The 21,585-nt window shown below is 39.4% G+C and overlaps 1 protein-coding gene across 3 annotated transcripts; it reads left to right on the top strand.

Annotated features, from left to right (window-relative positions):
• Positions 1-694: 694 nt before the first annotated feature.
• Positions 695-12,855, top strand: LOC117429005 (specifically androgen-regulated gene protein-like). 3 transcript variants are annotated; one of them, XM_059004772.1, is made up of 5 exons: positions 695-969; positions 2,242-2,334; positions 9,945-10,143; positions 10,485-10,689; positions 11,047-12,855. In XM_059004772.1, exons 3-5 carry the CDS (start codon positions 10,030-10,032, stop codon positions 12,399-12,401), a joined length of 1,674 nt encoding a protein of 557 aa, XP_058860755.1. In that variant the 5' UTR covers positions 695-969; positions 2,242-2,334; positions 9,945-10,029; the 3' UTR covers positions 12,402-12,855. The 3 variants fall into 3 exon arrangements, with proteins under 3 accessions (XP_058860755.1, XP_058860754.1, XP_058860753.1); XM_059004771.1 differs by having other exon boundaries at positions 2,245-2,334; XM_059004770.1 differs by lacking the exon at positions 2,242-2,334.
• Positions 12,856-21,585: the final 8,730 nt, after the last annotated feature.

Below are 21,585 nucleotides of genomic sequence, written 5' to 3' on the forward strand. Positions count from 1 at the left end.
TGTGTGTGTGTGTGTGTGTTTGTGTGTGTGTGTGTGTGTGTGTGTGTGTGTGTGTGTGTTTGTGTGTGTGTGTGTGTGTGTGTGTGTGTGTGTGTTTGTGTGTGTGTGTGTGTGTGTGTGTGTGTGTGTGTGTGTGTGTGTCTATATAATTTGTTTTTTAATGTGTGTTAGGTTACTGTATATAGGGGTATGATATTCCTTAAAACCTTAAATCCTATATATAGAGAATTACTTATGGAAGAAGAGATGACGCTTATATAAAGAATGCACCTGTAATAAAAGATTGACGTCTTTACTATATTAATCATAATCTAAAACAAGCCCTTCTGTCGTATATGATGATAGTTATTATTATTAGTAGTAGTCGTAGTATTGGTGTTGATGTCATTGCTATTTATTTTGTGTAACGGGGGAAGGGTATGACTCTGCTTAATGTATCTATCTGGTTTAGGGGTCTCCCTGTACTAATCCCCATTGACACTAAATAGCACGCTGCAGTATAATCTATTCTGCTAGACCCGGTGCGACCTAATTTGCTTTTAAGTTTTATTTTACTTAGTGAGTCAATGTATGCCACTATTCATATGAGACAGAAAATACATGCATTGTTAATGTGAATGCCTCTAATAGGTTGAAAAAAACCATGAAGTTGATATATACCTGTCTATCTGTCTATTTGCGAGGCCCCGAAGTGTTGAGTCAGGCATTCTTGTGATAGGCTGCACCTGTTCGAGTGGGCGTGGTCACAACAGTGTCTCGGGAAGACATGCAGAAACAGACAGGCTTGAGTTAGTGGTATGCAGTATTACCTGCTCAGGTGAATCAGAGTCACATCAGAAACTGAGAAACCGAGAAAGGTGCTCCACGCAAAGGCGAGGGTTGCTTTTAAACGACGTCGTGTTTCGGACGTTTTGTGGAATACAGTATACAATCAGTAGAGTCTTTGGGGTTATCTGGAACTGCGTCCAGGTAGGTAAACAACAAACTTTTATCAGCAGACTTTCAACATGAGCATGAAAAAATTGAGCCAGTTTTAAACAAGCGAGATTATATATATATATATATATATATATATATATATATATATATATATATATATATATATATATATATATATTGAGTGACCGGTACATTGTATCCACGCGTATTATCGTAACTTAAAACCAGTTAAATTAACTGGGCGCCTTGGGAAACTAAACCCAAGCGAAAGTTACTTAAAACAAATAAAATATATACAATTCACACCTAAAGAAAAAAAAACTACCTTTTTGAACCAAGAATATAGGCTACGCTATTGCCTAATATAATGATATGAAATGGTTGTGAAATGCTTATTATTATTATTATTATTATTATTATTATTATTATTATTATGAAAGTAAAGTAAAATACAGTTTTAAATATATTTCATTAATGCTATGCACTATACGAATTTCAGAATTAAAGAGCGCAGATGGCGTCATTATTATTATATTTCAGAAATCATTGAGAATGAGCATATATGCGTTTAATTGTGATATATACTCATATTTATTTTTTATTTAATTTTTTTTTTTTTACTTTTTTTTAATTAAGGGGGTTTACAAAAAATCCGTGGTGAAAAAATAAACGGTACGCGATGTATTTTATTTTTTCAAAATCTCATACGGTTGTAATACCTTGGCACAGTGTAACCTTATGCTTGCGGCAATACACATTTTCCGGTTTAAGGGAAATTAATTGAGAATGGAAATATTTCAGATGATTCCCAGTGATCAATTTGTTATTGCACCACATCAAAAACCCTTTTGTTTTCAAAATGTTTGCAATACTTTGCTAATTTAGAAATATAAACTGCCATGTCCACGTTGAAGATATAAACCCTTGGTATCTGTGATGTTACTTTGTTTCTGTAGCTGGTCTGCCAATACATTTTGCTAGCATCACATATTAAGGGATGGCAATAAGACTCCCATTGCACGGCAGTTTGATCCACTCCTGGTTTTACTATGAGTTTAATCACACTCTCCTGAGCTTGCTAGGTAAGCACTGTCTAATCATGCTTGCAGTAAAACCTGGAATAGATGAAACGGTTATGCCTTAATTCCGTCCCTGGATGCAAAGATCGCTATGTTTAAAGCGCAGTCTGCTGCAGAAGATGTGCTGTACCTTCACTCTCTGTAGGTCTTCCTTTACCTGTTAGGAACCGCTAGTTTGTGCTCCTGTGGGGTTCTAGCATTTATTGTTCATTTTACCCTCCAGCAGAACAAGAATGGAAATAAGACTCCTATTTCCCTTTGTTTGCTCTCAAGAGTGGAACCAATATTCTTGGTAATGGGAACTCTTTGAAAGGAGGTAGGAAGGGGTTTATCCCTGCACACTGTAGGTAAAGATTAATGAAAGTGAGCGTCTGAGGTATTTACATGACAGGGTGGTGCAAAGGTTCATTGTGCCTGTTTCTTTAGAGTCTGTTTTTTTATGAATGATTAACCTTTCCCCCTAATGCTGTTGTAAATAGAAATCCTCCTGCTTGCTGTTGTAGAGTTTTAACCCTTAGTGAGAAAACACAATAGCAATTATTTCCCAAAGCCTTTTATTGTTTGTGTACATGATTTGTTGTTTTTTTTTCCCCCTGAAAAACATTATGTTCTTGATTCCCAGGGTGGTTCTTAAACAACCTCATCTCTCAATACTAAAAAGCAAACACAAACAACATTTCTGTTCATTTATTATACACTCTTTTAAGCTTTTATGCATTTCTGTTACTCACTGTGAAACCACTGTTCTGTACATGCAAACCACCATCAGAAATATTGGATCTCGCTTTCTGTAATTTCATCAAGTCACTAAACTAGAAACCGCCTCCTCGGGAATGTAATGTGCCTTTTCAGACTATATTTAAAAACGTGCAGTTTTTTTTCCTCTAATTTTAGTTAGATTTCTGTTAAACCTTCCCCCTCCTCTGTTCTTGTTATATTCTAAGTTGAAACCACTTAACAAAAGATTTTGTTATTCAAGTACGTGATTTGTTAGGCATGGTGACCATCAGGGGAAGCTGTAGTCTTGCCTCTTTTAATAATTTAGAGTGTTCATGTAGTCTTGGTGTCATGCAAACGGCTTGTTTTATATTTGAAACTTTCCATGATGTTTAAATCTTAATTCTGAGTTGTCTCTGACTAACTAACCTGATCCATTCACTTCTGGTGGTAACATTCCAGAATTAGTATGGTGCTGTTCTTTTGTCTAAACAGTGCTCTACTGTGCTATAGACCTGGAATTCTAGGTATGCTTCCTCAGTGCTCCTCAAGGCTTGGGCTGACTATTCTGTCATTTTAAAGCAAGACTGATATCCTAATAATAGGTTTCCGCTGTTTGACAGCATAGTTTGCTATCATGTAAAGTGACAATAACTGGAAAATATTGGGTAAAAACCTTGAGGCTTTTTTTTAATGTCAGAAGTACTGAAAGATGGGACACAATACCTCCTTCTTAATTTGAGGCACACCCAGTCATTTTCCATTCAACTGGTTTCACGAAACAGTTGTCGTGATTTATTGCAAGTGTAAACACACAGTCCTGTGTACATACACACAGCCATGCTGCTGTGTCTTTGTCTCTTTTCCCTGCATCCGATGATGTAGCTTCCAGTTACACTTTTAAAGCTTTGACTTGCTATTGTCCTTTTGCACTTTCATGGTGTTTGCATTCTGCGTGGTTCTTTACAGGCAATAGGTTATTGCAGTTATTCAAATACTATGATTTGTGTGTTGAGATTCTTTTGATCCCAGTTTCGTAATTACTTTTCAGTTCAGTTGATCTGTAACCCAAGCTAGATCAGTGTGTTTAACCCATTCAGTCCTGAAGGTCCTGCCTTATCTTAATACTGTATGTTAACATATACCATGGGAACCTCATGGAACTCCTGTAGTCCCAGTCTGAGTTAGTATATAAATTTAAAAAAGACTCTTTTAGTCCTGTTCACAAGTAGTTCCTTTTTTAACTTAATTTCACATTCTTCAGTGCAACAAAAATAATTCGAGACTAGAAAGGGTTAAAGCATTAAGAATTAGTGCCATCTAGTGCACAGCTGAGCATCGCCAACAATACAAAAATAAACTTGATCCTTAAACTGCTCCCTCAATGCAACTGGCTCTGGCTGATCTAGCCTGGGTTACACATGTCTGACAGAAAGCCAGAACTAAAGACGAGCAACTCGGGTGAAAGCATCATTCACTACAGAAAACAAGCAAGACATGAGCTATTGAAAACGCCATCGAAAGATAAGAGGAACAAAAAAAAAAAACTCGAAACCTGAAAATGTAATTTGAAGACAATCTTTAATGACATGTGGCAATTCTAATACAATGTGTTTGCTATCAGTGAATGATGCATGTAAAATATACAGAAGAACTATGATGTCATTGTAGGGATGATTTCTGGATGTTAACCTAACCCCAAACAATTCAATCCGTAGGCGCGTTGAGTTAGATCAAGTCAATTTATTTGAAGGTTAACACAGAGCGCTCCGGAGACCCACTCAACCGGCACTTTATCAGTACTCGGAAGAATGCGATCTGCCTGAATTCCCTTTTACATCAGTATATAGCATTATCTATTCTAAACATTGCACCAATAATATTCTATAACACAGCAGTTAATTCAGTCTTGTACCAATCACCTTGCAGCCACGTCTCTAACTCTTATCTTCTCTTTTCAACCCTATATCGAGAAAAACAACCATATATGGTCATACCACCAAATGGTGTCTACTGAAGCAGTTAAAACTGGTCCCGCTATCCTACATTCCCTACCCATCCTTACCCCACTTCACCCCAACTATTATCTATATGAGGCGCTCAAAACTTAGCCAACTGCATGAAGTTATAGTTCACATAAAACTTAATATATTTATTCCTTCAGTCATACACTGCTGAATATTCTTTGTTTGTTCTGTGTATTGTACATCATTTATTATCATTTGATTACCTGCTTACTCCAAAACTCTGGTGTTGCAACACTAAGATTAGATTGTGTTTGCTGACTAACTAGGTCGTTTGTTTAAACGTATTAGATCCTGAAGTATGATGGTAAAGTGCAGTACAGTAAACTTGAAAAGATTTCTAAGACTTTCATTATACAGTTTCTGGTATGTATTTTATCAGGGGAAGCTGCCAAGGACCCTTGTAGTGTTTGTTTCGGGGTGGGCTCGGTTTGTCATAGGCAGTTAAACAACTAAGGGCTGAATTCATAAAGTCATGAATATAAACCTGTGTTTCAGAAATGTACAGAAGTGGAACTGCAGGATTTAAATGTAGCCTCAACTTGCTAATATTCCGGGTGCATTTGACACTTTTGCTTTTAAAAAGGAGGCGTCCATCTTTAGAGGGTGTTGGGTACTGTGTTCACAAAAAGTCAAGTTGTTGCTTAATACGTGTAGGTTTATAAGGTTATTATGATCTGATACAGATGGGCTAGTCTGTAATATTGAGAGCTCTGCTGTTGTAATACACAGAACAGCATGCTGATGTCATAATGAGCTAAAGTGTAATTAGCGTAGGCATGCTATGACTGGACACATGCAATACCTGGCAGCTGTTTATTGGTTTGAGGTAATCTGGTCTAGGGCTTTTGTTCAAGTGCAAGCATTGTATTGCCATGCTTGTGCAGGAGGTAGCCAGGGAGTGAAAAAACACACACACATGCAATCCAGAGATCAGCTTTCTTTTGAAGCAGTTCTTCGCTTGTGGATTGGAAACTCATACCCACAATGTAATTGAGCTCCCTGACAGTGTCATAAGTCTGAACAGGACAACACTGCACCTTCGCAACGGCTCTGATGCAAAGTGATAATTGTACACTGCCTCACACAGCACTTTGAAATAAAGTGAAAAGAAAAAGGAGGGCCTTGGAGAGAGGTCCACTGGTGGCCCCTGAATAATGAGGCTACCCATTTATTTAACTATGAAGCCATGACGGACATCTACTCGCAAGTTTTTGGAACTTGTTCCAGATTCATATCAGGAATGCTAGCACAATTGAATCTTTTTAAACCTGTTTGAATACTTATTTGTTTGGGTCAGTTTATTAGATTATATATTAGACACAGTCTTTTTTATATTTCTTTTGTAAAGCGCCCTGGAATGCTTGCATGAAGAGCGCTATATCAGTGCAATTTGTTATTATTATTATTATTATTATTATTATTATTATTATTATTATTATTATTATTATCATCATCATCCAAAAAACAACCCAGCATAAAAAAAACAATTGTCCCTTCTTTATAGTTTTATACTTATTTACACAGAATTATACAGAAAGAAAGATTCCAGCATTTGCTGTTAAATTGTTTGAACCAACTGCTAAATCACAATGGAGTCAGTTTATTACTTATCTTAATGCATTTCAAATTATACTGTATTTTCTTAATCAGTTTTCTTTAAAGGGTGTCCTTTACTAATGTTTTTCATTGCCGTTTAAAAAATAAAAAAAGTATTCCCTTTTATTAATAACTCTTAAAATTGTCTAAATAAAACAAAGCATTGCCTTAATTGTGAATACTAATATAGATAGATATGTATGTATATGTTATATTATCATACTTGGCTTGATTCATGGGATTGCAGCGATCCTGAATTTCTAAAAGCGTACTCTATCGAGACTGACTGGTTTCATTTGTTGTTGTGTTGTTGCTAGAAAGTGTATTTTGAGAAGTGAAAGCGTGTTTAGCACGCAGGTGGTGCTTCAGATAAGATGTAGCCTATGTTTGTAATACTGACAATTTCAATTTGATTGTAAATAAACTTCCCATTTACAAGTCCTTCACTTTTAGTACTTTGCTCCATAATACAGTTATATGACTAACTTCCTATGCAAACGCGGACATGCACTCGAGTGTATTAAAATGGTGCCGCAGGGAATGAGTTACGGTGTGGTAAGAGGGACAAGACAGAGAAGTGTGATTAACGTGGGTTAAAAAAAATGAATCTCCAAAGAAATGAACGTGTTAATCGCAGAGGTTAACTGTGATTTATTGACAGCCCTAATAAATTATATATATATATATATATATATATATATATATTACACACACACACACACACACACAGTCAGCACTCACATATCCGACCCTATACAATGTTGACTTCAGTGATGGTTAAACGAGTGTGACGCATATCTGATTATTTCATTTCGGCCCGTTCCAACCCTTGTCCGTTTTTCAGGGAACACAAAAAAGATACAATGTCAAAAACACATAGCTGAAAGGACTGTGTTTTAAAATAAGTAGGCTTCCATTTAGATGTACTGTAGTTGTTTTTTGTTGGTACAGTACTATATTTTCATCAGAAGTATTTTAATTCAGAACGATTCTGAAAATATCACTTGCGAAAGGACGTCTGAACCAATATGTAAAATTCCACATTAACGAAACAACAGTAACATTAAATCAAGCTATTACCCATGCACAGAACTGCATAAAAGGCAATGCAGTTTAGCAATATATATATATAAAATGTTTCCAGAATTAAAACAGTATCCAAAGTCGGTATTCAAAATTGCAGAATATAGTGCTCGATAAGGCCCTAATGTCACAGTTCACTTGCAAATGAAAATGCACAACAGCAACTAAAAATCACAGATTAAAAAAATAATAATACATTGCAGTATCTAAAACTGTTTAATGATGAACTGTTTTACATGTAGCTGGTCTCGTTTGCTGTGTTCGTGCTGGAGGAAGCGCTGTGTAACTGCACAATGTGCATGCGAGAAGAAAAAAAACAAAAATAAAACGCGGGGTGTGACGGTTAAACAAATAAATGTATAATATGAATAACACGTTTACTGCACTGTGTTGTTTTCTTTCTACACAGTTGAAGAAGGTCCTTTGTCCGAAATCCCCATTAAATATTTTTTATTTAAACTTTTTGTGTACATCCAAAAAGAAATATATACTGTATATATATATATATATATATATATATATATATATATATATATATATATATATATATATATATATATATATATATATATATATATATATATATAGTGTGTGTAATGTGTGTATGTGTGTGTGTGTGTATATATATATATATATATATATATATATATACACAATCACAGACATGCTCAAATTTGTTGGTACCCCTCCACAAAAAACGAAGAATGCACAATTTTCTCTGAAGTAACTTGAAACTGACAAAAGTAATTGGCATCCACCATTGTTTATTCCATATTTAATAGAAATCAGACTTTGCTTTTGATTTTTTATTCAACATAATATTGTAAATAATAAAACAAATGAAAATGGCATGGACAAAAATGATGGGACCGCTAACCTAATATTTTGTTGCACAACCTTTAGAGGCAATCACTGCAATCAAACGTTTTCTGTAGCTCTCAATGAGACTTCTGCACCTGTTAACAGGTAGTTTGGCCCACTCTTCCTGAGCAAACTGCTCCAGCTGTCTCAGGTTTGATGGGTGCCTTCTCCAGACTGCAAGTTTCAAATCTTTCCATAGATGTTCGATAGGATTCAGATCAGGACTCATAGAAGGCCACTTCAGAATAGTCCAATGTTTTGTTCTTATCCATTCTTGGGTGCTTTTAGCTGTGTGTTTTGGGTCATTATCCTGTTGGAGGACCCATGACCTGCGACTGAGACAGAGCTTTCTGACACTGGGCAGTACGTTTCGCTCCAGAATGCCTTGATAGTCTTGAGATTTCATTGTGCCCTGCACAGATTCAAGGCACCCTGTGCCAGGCACAGCAAAGCAGCCCCAAAACATAACCAAGCCTCCTCCATGTTTCACTGTAGGTATGGTGTTCTTTTCTTTGAAAGCTTCATTTTTTCATCTGTGAACATAGAGCTGATGTGACTTGCCAAAAAGCTCCAGTTTTGACTCATCTGTCTAAAGGACATTCTCCCAGAAGGATTGTGTCTTGTCAATATGCATTTTAGCAAATTCCAGTCTGGCTTTTTTATGTTTTTCTGTCAAAAGTGGAGTCCTCCTGGGTCTTCTTCCATGGAGCCCACTTTCGCTCAAAAAGCAACGGATGGTGCGATCAGAAACTGACGTACCTTCACCTTGGAGTTCAGCTTGTATCTCTTTGGCAGTTATCCTTGGTTCTTTTTCTACCATTCGCACTATCCTTCTGTTCACTCTGGGGTTGATTTTCCTCTTGCAGCCACGCCCAGGGAGGTTGGCTACAGTTCCATGGACCTTAAACTTCTTAATAATATTTGCAACTGTTGTCACAGGAACATCAAGCTGCTTGGAGATGGTCTTGTAGCCTTTACCTTTACCATGCTTGTCTATTTTCTTTCTGATCTCCTCAGACAACTCTCTCCTTTGCTTCCTCTGGTCCATGTTCAGTGTGGTGCACACAATGATACCAAACAGCACAGTGACTACTTTTCTCCATTTAAATAGGCTGAATGACTGATTACAAGATTGGAGACACGTGTGATACTAATTAAAGAAACAAATTAGTTTGAAATATCACTATAATCCAATTATTTATTATCTTTTCTAAGGGGTACCAACAAATGTGTCCAGGACATTTTAGAATATCTTTGTAGAATAAGCAATAATTCATCTCTTTTCACCGCTTCTTTGCTTTATTCTATGACATACCAAAGGCATGCAAGTATACATGATAAAATAGCTTTTAATTTCATCACTTTTCAGGAGGAATGAAGCATTATTTCAATTAGCTGTAAGGGTACCAACAAATTTGAGCACGTCTGTATGTATATATATATATATTAGTGTGTGTATTTGTATTCATAGCGATAAATACATCTGTACTTTGTAATTTGGGTGTGATTATGGTAAACACAAGTGGTTTAGAAACCCTGATCTATATATTTCCTTGGTTTACCATTTAAAAAAAATGTTTTTAAATTCTTGTGTTTTGCTCTGTGAAGTACAATCAAAATGTTTGCTTCTGTATCTCTCCAGAGTGTGTCAGTGAAGCTCTCCTCCAATCAGCACAGGCCGCTGGTTCGGAGCCGCCCCCTTCCCTCCTTCATTTCCTCTCTGTGAGATGCCGAAGAGTGACACGTGGCCCGGCGTGGATGCCATGGAGTCCATCACGAGCGTGGGCAACGCAAGGAGCCGTGACAGCGTGGTCAGCCTCAACTCCAGCCACTCCACCTTGGTGAGAGGGGGGCAAATTAAATGTTTCGATCAGAAGCCGTTTTCAGTGTCATCAAACCGCTGAATAAGAATTTTAGTCTAAATCATTTTTAAAATGTAATTTTTAGAAATGTTTAAGACAGTTATGTGAACTCTATAGGGTACGAGAAGTTTGCCAAGATGAGATAAATAACATATGCATTCAGATATGATTTCTGAAATCTAGTGATCTACAATGCATTGGCTCAGCGTTGGAATTTTAACTTTTTGCCAGGAGCAGCTGTTGCTAATATTAAACTCAGCCCAATAAACCACCGTCAGGGAACCTGCTTTAAATATAACTCCATTGTTCCACCCCACCAGAGTGATGACAGTCTGGAGCACCTCTCTGCCGAGGAGCGAGCCTGTCTCATGTTCCTGGAAGAAACTATAGACTCGTTGGACACGGAGGCAAATGATAGTGGGCTGTCCAACTATGAGACGACCAGAGCTGACAAACTGTCCACCAGCAACGTGGCGTCCAAGCAAGAGTACCTGTCCTCCTCTATAGGGAGCTGTAGACTGGAGGGTGTGTATTGAGTCAACAAGCTAGCATTAATAAAAAGACTAGTCATGGGTAACTTATTGAATTTCTGTATTGAAATGGCAAAGAAGAGCAAATGTCCTTATTAAAGATTAACAGTGATCAGTGAAACATTAACATTTTACTGAACTGTACTATTTAAATGTTTCTCTGCAAACGTAGAGTGTGGTTAAACATTACACAGTGCAAATATTGAGTTTAACAACCAGTTTTTTTTTTTTTTTTTTTTTAAAGAATGGCTATTACCACTCAAGCTCTCTAACCAAACCGAAATTGTTGTAGGTGGAAAATATCCATATGTATTAGCCAGAATGTTTTAAAATTCTTTTTTTTTTCTTCTAGATGAATATAAGTCAGCCATCGACAGACCAGCATCCCAGAGAAGCAAGGGCAGCCGCCCCATGTCGCACTTCCTGGTGCCTACTCCTCTGCTGCTTGCAAACAGCGGCTCCAACACTTTACCCAAGGCTGGGCTGAAACAAGCGCCAGAGAGCATTAAGCTGTCTCCCCTCTCCCAGAGCTGCATGTCCAACCCCAGTGGGATTGCTTCAGGAATTCATCCGGAGAAGCTGGGAGAGCAGACGAGCCTGCAAGCGGAGAAGCCAAAGAGCACGCCTTCGGATCCCAAGCCTTCCCGTGGTCACGTCAGGAACCCCTCCAAGACCAACTTGGGTATGATTCCACCACCAGAAGGTTTTAGAGATGGTCTGGAGAAAGCCAGAGCTGAGCACCGAGGATCTGAGAGGTCATCTCCTTTGGGAGGCCAGCATGAGAGGAACAAGATAACTTCAGAATCTTCTACCAGACCAGAGCGCACACTGACTGGACCGGGGGCATGGCTTGCCAGTCGGCCACATCCTGCAACATCTAGATCTCTTCGCTCAGACTCTTCTCCGTCAACAACAGTACCATCTGACGCAAAGCATGGCCCGCCGACTGCTCCTAAACCCATGAAACTGCCTTCCAACATCGTAATGAAGTCCTTAAAAGGAGGAGGAACTCCTTTTCCCAGTCAGGATTCCCATGGAACCGTGGAGCACGGCAGCCCAAACCTCACCCCTTTCTCTACAGAGAAGATCGTTCACAATCATTCGCACATCAGTGACCCCCAGAGATCCAGAAGGGAGGCCCTTATGAAACTTGGCTTACTTAAAGGTGAGCCTGAACAGGACTGGCACAGCAGTCCTTTCCACTTGCCAGACCACCCCAGGTCCATGGAGCTTCCAGGAGATGACGCTCAAGCCAAACCCTTACCGGCCAAAGTCGAGGACAAGCCCAGGGGCAGTAACATGCGGCCACGGGCAGACAGTGACCTGCTCTACATGATTGACAAACGCTCCCCAGCCAGATCCGCAAGTGTCAAAGCAGCAACCCTGGAGCGCTCTGGCATGGGGCTGAGTAGCTACGTGGTCGACACGTCTGTTAAGTCCAACTTGAAGCCCAACACCCTCCTGGCATCGTCTAGCTTAATCAGGAACTTCAGGCCACGCCCCGTCTCTCTGGGGACTGGGAAGGACTTCACAGACATCCAACAGGAAGAGAAGACTGAGCAGCACAAAGACATCAGGAGGTCTTTCCCTGCCCCTCACGGCCCCAACAAGCTGCCACGCTCCCAGGGCATCAGTGTGCAGATCACACCCAGGACTGGGGAGGACCGGAGGGAGGCCTTGAAAAAGCTGGGGCTCTTGAAGGATTAGCAATGCCATCAGTGATGCATTCCGGACAGTTGTGGAAATGGGAATGCTGTATCTTAAACTGTAATGGGCTGACAAGGAATAGATGCCACAATCTTAGGTCTTTTGAAAACAACAAAGGGTTGAGGGTAGAAGTCTGTTTATGAATAATAATAATAATAATAATAATAATAATAATAATAATAATCATACAATTAACTGGATGTTTTTGAGGCAAAGCAATTCCTTTTGCATCGCTGCAAACATTTTGAATAAAAAACTTGTAAGGCAAAACTGGACAAATAACTAAATTTGTTAGAATTATTTTGTTTCTCTGGCAAACAACCTTTACTGAAAACGGATTCTAAAACAAAAAAGACTTCAACTTGAAAGCTCTCCTGATGATGCAAGGGGATTCATATGCTGTATATATGTTTGTGTGTGTGTGTGTGTGTGTGTATATATATATATATATATATATATATATATATATATATATATATATATATATAATGTGTGTATATATATATATATAATGTGTGTATGTATGTATGTATGTATGTTAAAGAAAACTGTTTTGTTCACTCGCTCTTCTATGAAACTTTCTATCAAGTCAAAAATAAACTGAAAAGTTGCTGCTTAATGTTTTCTATTTCATAATGAATGCCATGTGTATATATTCCTATGTATTCTTTTGGATGAGACGGGATGAGGAAGGATAAGTACTTTTTCCTACTGGGATTAATAGTACCATTCACACGACCGAACCAGGAACTCACAAGAGAACACTGTGTTATGAAAACCCAGTCGAACTATTTGAAATACAGACTTCATATTTGCAAAGTTGGGTACAATTGTCTGTTAACTTGACTTCTGACCTAATGACCTATTCGGTCAAGTGGCTTTTCCATTTCAGGATAATGGAAATCACCATAGTTAAGATTATGACTCCCAGATAGCAACAGAACTCCTATATTCTATAATTCCGAAGGCTCTATCTTGGAATCCTCTCGGCAGTATGGGCATTGTTAGGTATTCCATGCAATCTTCTCATTATAAAACTGAAAACACTAGATAAAGATTAGTATGGTAATTGCCAAAGAAGCTGTCTCTCTATCGCACATGCATGCACACTTACTTTAGTATTTGAAGTTGTTTGTGTGTGTGTATGAGTTTATTTTTAGTACTAATGTGTACATTATTGAAGTGTTTTGAAATGATGGAGATATGACCCTGCATGTATCTGCACTCATTTAGATTATTTTATCTTTAATAATATTTACACTAGCCGCCCTGGCTCAGTTTGCTGTGAAGTCCAGTCTGCAAGGGAGTGGTGCTTTCCTGTGAACGAAGAAGCAAGTGCAAGTCTGGGGATATCAGCATGTGTAAAATACACGTCCATCTGTGTGTTACAATATGCATGTTGGAATTGTTTTAAGAGACCGGCAATGCCATAGAACCATCAAATCTGGACGGTGTGCAGAGTGTTTTTCGACACACAGTAATAATAATAATAATAAAAATAATAGGTCAAATGTCAATTCGTCAACCAATATTTTTTTTTTTTTCTTGAGACATAGTTTGGTGTTGAGAGAGAAAGGAAATATGTTTCAAACCGAATTCCTAAAACAGTCTGGTTTTATCCAGATCACAGCAGGTCATGCTTGTCTATGGGTCTGTGTCTTGTGTCAAATTTGTGAATGAACCATACTTTTTTTTTTTTTTTTTTTTTAATATGCTTTTTATGATTTCATTGACTCCTTTTAATATGAGATGTCCGTGAATTGCCATTTTCATGCGATTCTGAAGAAGCTGCCATTTGAAGTTTCACATGAAGTTGTCTGTGTTTTTGTCAGACTTTGTCTGTTACTTCTATCAGTGTTTTAAACTTGACCTTGCAATGGGATTTTAAAACTACAAAGCTGTTTAAAAATGTGTAGAATATGTGTATAACATGATTTAAATATTAAGTAGATTTTGCAGATAAATATTTCCCTGAATATATTGAAGGCTGGTGTTATTATAATATGTGCATTAGTGTTTTATACTAGTTTTGTAACTTTAATTTATAATGTTGCTTTTACACAAAATGGTAGAAAGATCTTGTCAAACTTCATATTACTCAACAAGGTTGTAAATCTAGTAAGATGCTACTTTAAGGTGGGAATCTTAAAGTATTTGATGAATCATTGAGTTGTAATGCTGCATCCAGGAGCTGTACAAATGTTGCCTTGAATATTCCATTTTTTGGAGGGGGTGGGCTGAGAACCAAGTGGCATTACATTGAAGCCCAACCCGTAAAAGCCACAAATAGACAACATAAATCAGTCAAAGGAGCCTGTCATACCAGCAGCTCGCTCAATGGAATAACAAAGCAGGCTGCACGATCCCCTAAGCAAGAGCATGGGGCCGGCACCCTTCCCTCTGGGTTGGCAAAGCTGCACAACCTGTCTGGTGGCAACGCCTTTTCAGGCATCCGAAACCTGCAACAGCAAGAGACTCTCGACTCTGTGACTGCAGCAACAGGCTGATCCCTGTTGCAACTCGCTCCAGCCCATCTCCGAGAATGAGGGCAAGGAGTTAAGAGTTCAAAGAGGGGAATTGTGACTGTATTGTAAAGTGTCCCCATAGAGACTTTCAATTAGTCCCAAAGCTCTCAACTGTGGACCAGCCTCCAGATCAAGGGCATGAGCTGGCTTTGAACCCAGGACTTGCTGTTTATTTCTATTTATTGTAATGAGCACTTGTACAAACCTGCCTCTCCTGCTGTATGTGATCAATGAGCTTGATTGTGAAACACTAATAATAAAACAATTTGGGTTGGGATTAAATCAAAGCATGTCATAGCTTGATTTATTAGAAATAAATGTTAACCTATATGTGGGGTTCAGGGGGCGGAGCTAGGCACCAACAACCTATCATCTGCTGTCATCAATTAAATCTACCTTATTTAAACATTAGTCACCTCTACCTCGCTGTCTTGTGTTTTTTCGTTTTTGGCTTAAACCTAAGCGATTTCAAGACCCGTCTACTTTTGCGTACCTCAATAATGGAGTACTTACAGCAGTTGTCATCAGATTCAGAGGATTCCCAGGATTTTCTGTCATTAACAGATCATTCTCCTTCAGCTTCAATCCAGGGTCAATCCAGTCTCCGTTTTTTCTCCCATTCTGGTATTTCAGTTACATCTGATCAGGCTCCTGATCAAGCTCTCGACCAGGTTCCAGTTCAAATGTTGCCTACCGTTCCTGCCACCCAAACATCGAATCTGCGGCGATCCAAGCGTCTTCGGCCTCAGGACGCCCCTCCGGATCGATTGTTTTGGAAGGACTGGCCCATGAATAAATTGATAAAAACCCTCCTTAAAAATGGTAATGCGATTCCGGCAGGGAGTGATAGAGAGTCTCTTTTCATTCTCTATTGCAATTCAGTCTCAGCAGAACCAACATAATCAGCCGCGCCCAGCCATTCAGCGTCCTAAAACAGACTATTCCGGATCTAACCACCCCCACAACTAGCACCGCTAACCAGCAGCCAGCCATTGAAATCCAACATTCGCAAATATTCAACGAGATAAAATCATTTATGCAGCCTTTTTCCGATACTCTATCTTCGGTCAGTTCTCAACTGTCGGATCTAGAAAAAAGGGTGTCTATTATGGAACAGGGAAAACAATCTACAGCACAGTCATTAATTTCAGCATCAAATACTGCAGCGCCACCTACAGCTTCTTCCGGTCCAGCCCTAATTTCAGCCAGCGAAGCAGATTCTCCAATTTACAACCTCGCTACTGCATCTACATACGGATCCTCCTCTCCAACTGCAGCGAGACGTCACACTATATCTCCACAAATCAGACGTATCATTCTCGAAGATTTCCAAATTCCACAGTTTGCTGCCCACAGCTCTGCAATATCCAGCAGCAACGCCACAGTTCAATCAGCTGATTCTCAGCTAAATCCAACCATTAACAAACTTCTTAATTCAGCTCAAGATTACATGGCATCAGCACTTGCCCCATCTACCAGATCCTCGTACTCTACAGGTTGGGCATGTTATGTAACTTTCTGTTTACAAAGCAGGATTAATCCTACTCCATTCAACCAGGACTGGATCATGGCGTTCATAGTGCATGCAAAGGACTCTCTACATCTGGCACCAGCTACAATCAGACTATATTTGTCAGGAATTCAGCATCAATTTCGCTTGATGTCCATCAAAACTCTATTATCAATTCCAGCGGTTCGTCTCCTTTTACGAGGAATTTCCAAGTGCTCTCCGGCTCCTTCTTCTGCTCGCCTGCTTATTTCTATAGACATTCTCAGTAAATTGATTTCAATTCTCCGCCACGGCTGTTTTTCTCCATTTGATGATTAAACTATGGAAGTCATATGTCCATCTGCATTTTTTGGATTTTTGAGATGTTCTGAATATACAGTTCCTTCTATTGCCAGCTTTCCTACCCTAGGTATCCGCTGCAGTGACCTCAAGCTCATCCCAGATTCTCATTTCATCTTATTTCTTCACATTTCAAAAACAGATCAACTGTGGCAAGGACAATGTATTCAGCTTTCTAAGATCAACTCTCCTCTGTGTCCCTTCACTTCCATGTTGAAGTACATTGCAGAACGCAAAGCCATTTCATCATCCGACCTTTTGTTTATCAATTCAAGCCGGTCCATTGTATCAAGGCATTGGTTTTCAACACGCCTTTCCACCGTGGTATCCAGAGCAGGTCTTCCTTCGCAATTCTACACTCCTCATTCATTTAGAATAGGGGCAGCTACTTCAGCCGCAAAAGCCAACATTAACCAGCATTTAATTAAAAATATGGGGCGCTGGACTTCATCAGCAGTTGAAAGTTATATTCGTTCTTCATCATCTGAAATATCCTCCGCACATCAGTCCAATGCTAGTATGTCTGGAGTGGGGACGACCTTTCTGCCTGAGCCACCAAAGATTTCCCCCTAAGAAATAAAATTAAAGAAAGGGTGCAGAGGGTCTTCACGTAGTCATTAGGGTACAGTCTACTAACCCCTTTGTCATGTTAAGTGTTTGTTTTCTTTCGTCTAAATGTTTTCTTTTTTATGCATTGGCGGTTCTCTCTTGGTTGCATCAGCGGGGAGCCGGGGGTCCATCTTTTGGGGGGTTAGTGATTCCACTTTCTCCAATCCTTTGTTAAGCTCCGCTTCATTTACCTCATAAAGGAGGGTTCTCCATGAGTCAGAGGGGACGCCCGGCCAAACCCTTCCATCTGCATGTATGTTTCTTTTGGGATTCTTCTTTCAGGTCTGATGCCTCTATGTGAGGGTCCCCAAGCGGTGGCATCCCTCGTGTTTGTCGGGTCTCCTCAAAGACGATGGCCCCTCTCCTGTTTGTCGGGTCTCCTCAGCGACGGAACCCCCCTTCTATTATGTTGGGCTTTGAAGAGGTGGAACACCACGCATTATATGTTTTAACAAATACTAACTTTATGTTTTCTTTCCGGTTCGCGAGCCTCTTGGTATGTCGGGTCACCTCAAAGACGGTGGCCCCCCTCCTGTTTGTCGGGTCTCCTCAGCGACGGAACCCCTCTACTGTATATGTTGGGTCAGGAAGAGCCGGAACCTCTTTTGTGTTATCAATACTAATTCATGTTTTCTTTCTGGTTCGCGAGCCTCTTCGTATGTCGGGTAACCTCAGAGACGGTGGCCCCCCTCCTGTTTATCGTGTCTATCGATCAAGTAAATGTTGGGCCTTGAAGAGGCGGAGCCCCTCTCTCCATGTGTATATGTTTACTAACTCTGTCAATAAACACTATCAGGTGGCATAGCTCCGCCCCGTGAATGTGAATTTGATTTTAGGTTTAACTATAACAAAGAATCTATAATACTATAATACATTTTTATGTATATCGTATTACAAAAGACATCTAACATTGGGCCTTTTACATTTGCAGCATAATAAAAGTAAGCACTTAAACTTGCAAAATTCAACTACAAACATTTTGATAGTTTATAAGTGCATTTTATCCTCTATAGAAATGCATCAGTGAGTGTTTTATAATCATACCAAACATTATTATTATTATTATTATTTGTTTATTTAGCAGACGCCTTTATCCAAGGCGACTTACAGAGACTAGGGTGTGTGAACTATGCATCAGCTGCAGAGTCACTTACAATTACGTCTCACCCGAAAGACGGAGCACAAGGAGGTTAAGTGACTTGCTCAGGGTCACACAATGAGTCAGTGGCTGAGGTGGGATTTGAACTGGGGACCTTCTGGTTACAAGCCCTTTTCTTTAACCACTGGACCACACAGCCTCCTGGATAACATCTGGGCGCAGACATTGACAATGAACTGTTCCGATGACTAAACCCTAAGATGTACACTGTCATGTTATAGTGGCGTGTTGTTATTAACTACAGCATGAACTCTAATTGCAATCACATGATGATGCACTTGTGATGCACAGAAAACAGAACAATCATTCGCGGAAGACACTGCTTCTGGGTTAAGGATCATCAAAAAAAAAATTAAGTGAACACTTTACATTAAGTGTCATATGTGCACCTACACATAATTACAGTGTTATTATGCATAGTTACAATGTACTTAATGTGTATATCTTTTTGTATGTTATAACCCTAACCCTAACCATAATCCTAACCCCTTTCTGATACAATTTGTCTACTTGAATAAATTGTGCAAAAATATTTACACATGAAGTAAATAACTGTATCAGAAAAGGGTTAGGGTTAGGGTTGTATCATGCAAAAACATTTACACTAAGTACATTTGTAACTATACATAATAACTTTGTAATTATGTGTAAGCACACGTGTATTTGCTAAGTAACTACTATGTAAATACACAGTAATTAGAGACACTTAAAGTAAAGTGTTACCTAAATAAACCCAAATGACATGGAAGCTAGAATCTATAAACGGTTGCTTTCAGTGCATTGTTCAGACATCCAAGCTGTTCTCTTTGATTATTCTCAGTTATTCAGCTTTCCCCTTTAAATTGGCTTTAGGTTACAGCAAAGGGAAGTTGAAGGATTCATATCAGCGCAGGGCTCAGGTATCAACAAGCAGTCCTGTGTTCTGCTGAAGTCCTGTTTGGATAATGAATATGAGCAATGAGGACCTCGACGTCACACATATACGGAAGGAAAGATGCGTATCTGAGACAGCATCTCTTTCTTTTTATTCTGTTGATGATCTGGGCTGCTAATACCAGGGGAACCGGTTTGGGTTTCTAACTGACCTGTTCACTGCTAACCGCATTTTCCGCGTGTTACTCTGGTATATGTTTTGTTTGCTCTCAGGTCTTTTACGGACACCCCTCCTGAGTTCTGAATGGGGTTACAGTATGTTTGGTAAGTATTGCCCTGCCTTTTCTGATAAGCACGACTTTCTTTTTGACGTGAAACGTTGCAGAAAGGCAGTTTGAAACAGAGACTGTATTCATCCAATGTCTATATTGTTAAAACAGACCTTTAAAACTATTCTAAATAAATACATACCACTCTGTCTTTTATTTTTAAATGTGGGACACTGCATTGCTGTGAGACTGCATTCCCAAATTAAAGGGATCCATCATTAGAAATTCTGTTTCATTTCCTTTAATGCTGTGAGCGTCAAGCTTTTACAGTCTCCTGATTTACTGAGAAGAGAGATGGATGCTAGCGATACTACACTCCATATCCTCTAGTCCTGGATTTAAATACAAATCTGATAGGCATCCGAACAATGCTGTGGCTTGTTATCACAGCAGCTAACCACGAATGGCAGAGATTCCACTAGTCATATAACAATCGCTCGTGATAGAACTATACCGTTTTTGCTAATAGTTGCAGAGACTGGCACAGCAGACAATGTTAAGCAATGCGTCACTCCAATGTGTTTGTATTGCAGCAAGCTTTTAACAGGAATCAAATTCCCAATGAAAAGGGTGCATTGTGCAGGACTCAGGTGACAAACAGCGTAGCCTCTGTGATGTCATTTCAATCCGATGCCAGCTAATGGATACAAGCCATCTGATATAAACTGCCTGATACAAAGAAATATCAGATGGCTGTATCGCTTCAGTATCGGGACCTGCCATGCTATAACTGTGATGCTAGCTCCAATCACTCAAAGTGTGACACTATCAAAGAGCCCACACGATTGCCTTCCAGACCTATACAGCACTACCACTGATATAAGTCAACGTTATCTCCTGACCTTTCCACAAGGAACTGCTACTGTATGCATTTTAATATGAGCAGTCTGCAGCAGTGGAATGTTTACTTAGAACCTTTTGGAATTCCAAGCGCAATAAACAACAGGGTGGGTGCATTATGATAATGTAATGAACCGCGGTTCCCACAGACAGGGGCTTATCACAGGCGGAGATGGGACGCGAACCCGCTGTACAAATATCGGACTTTGATCATTTGATTGCGTCACCAACCAGCCCTGACCCCTACCCGCGTGCACGCCAAGCTGCATTACAGTACAGCGCTGATAACAAACGTCGTGTTTGCCTAAGGGTTGCAATACCACATTCCCAAAGTCTGCTTCATGTTTGTATTAGAAGAAAACAGCCTATCATAACACAGCGTTAATGAATTAATCAAACTGCATTTCCTCCCTCTACCGTACGAAGAGCAAGCACTGTTTGAGACAGGTAGGAGTGACACAGCGATGCAATTAACAGGTCCCTAGTCTGACATCACTTCTGATTCCACATGGGTGAGTTTTAATTAAAAACAGTGTCAGTTGAAGCCCAGATATTTGCTGTTCCTCCCTGGGTGATGAATGACCAAGGGAGCTTCCTTAATCTTCTTCTGTGGGCTAGGAGTAGGATCAATAATAGACCTTAGCTAGGCAAAACCAAACAGCTGTTGTGGGGTGCTAAAATAGAAAATGAAATCGCCATTAAACCGGTCAGGCAGTTAAATATATATATATATATATATATATATATATGTATTCTGTCATAATGGAATAAGGCTACCTTATCTCCAAGTTTCAGTCCTTCATTCAGAATATGCTACAGCGTGTGCGTTTGAGAAATGCTAACCGCTCCAAGAATTCGCGGTCTCTTTAATTCCAGGTCTGTACAGCACACTATTCTTCTTGCGGCGGTGGCAGTGGGTGTTGCAAGTTACACCCAAAACCTGCATTTCAAGAACGTTTGAGCTAAATGTTAAAATAAAACACGAAACTAAAACAAACAC

The sequence above is a fragment of the Acipenser ruthenus genome, chromosome 30 (genome assembly GCF_902713425.1).
Source record: "Acipenser ruthenus chromosome 30, fAciRut3.2 maternal haplotype, whole genome shotgun sequence".
In the NCBI taxonomy this organism is placed as follows: domain Eukaryota; kingdom Metazoa; phylum Chordata; class Actinopteri; order Acipenseriformes; family Acipenseridae; genus Acipenser; species Acipenser ruthenus.

Coding starts and splice junctions, on each gene's coding strand:
- LOC117429005 (XM_059004772.1), top strand. CDS start 10,030: ATGCCGAAGAGTGACACGTGGCCCGGCGTGGATGCCATGGAGTCCATC. Junction 10,144..10,484: donor ACTCCAGCCACTCCACCTTG/GTGAGAGGGGGG, acceptor CCACCCCACCAG/AGTGATGACAGTCTGGAGCA. Junction 10,690..11,046: donor AGGGAGCTGTAGACTGGAGG/GTGTGTATTGAG, acceptor TTTTTCTTCTAG/ATGAATATAAGTCAGCCATC.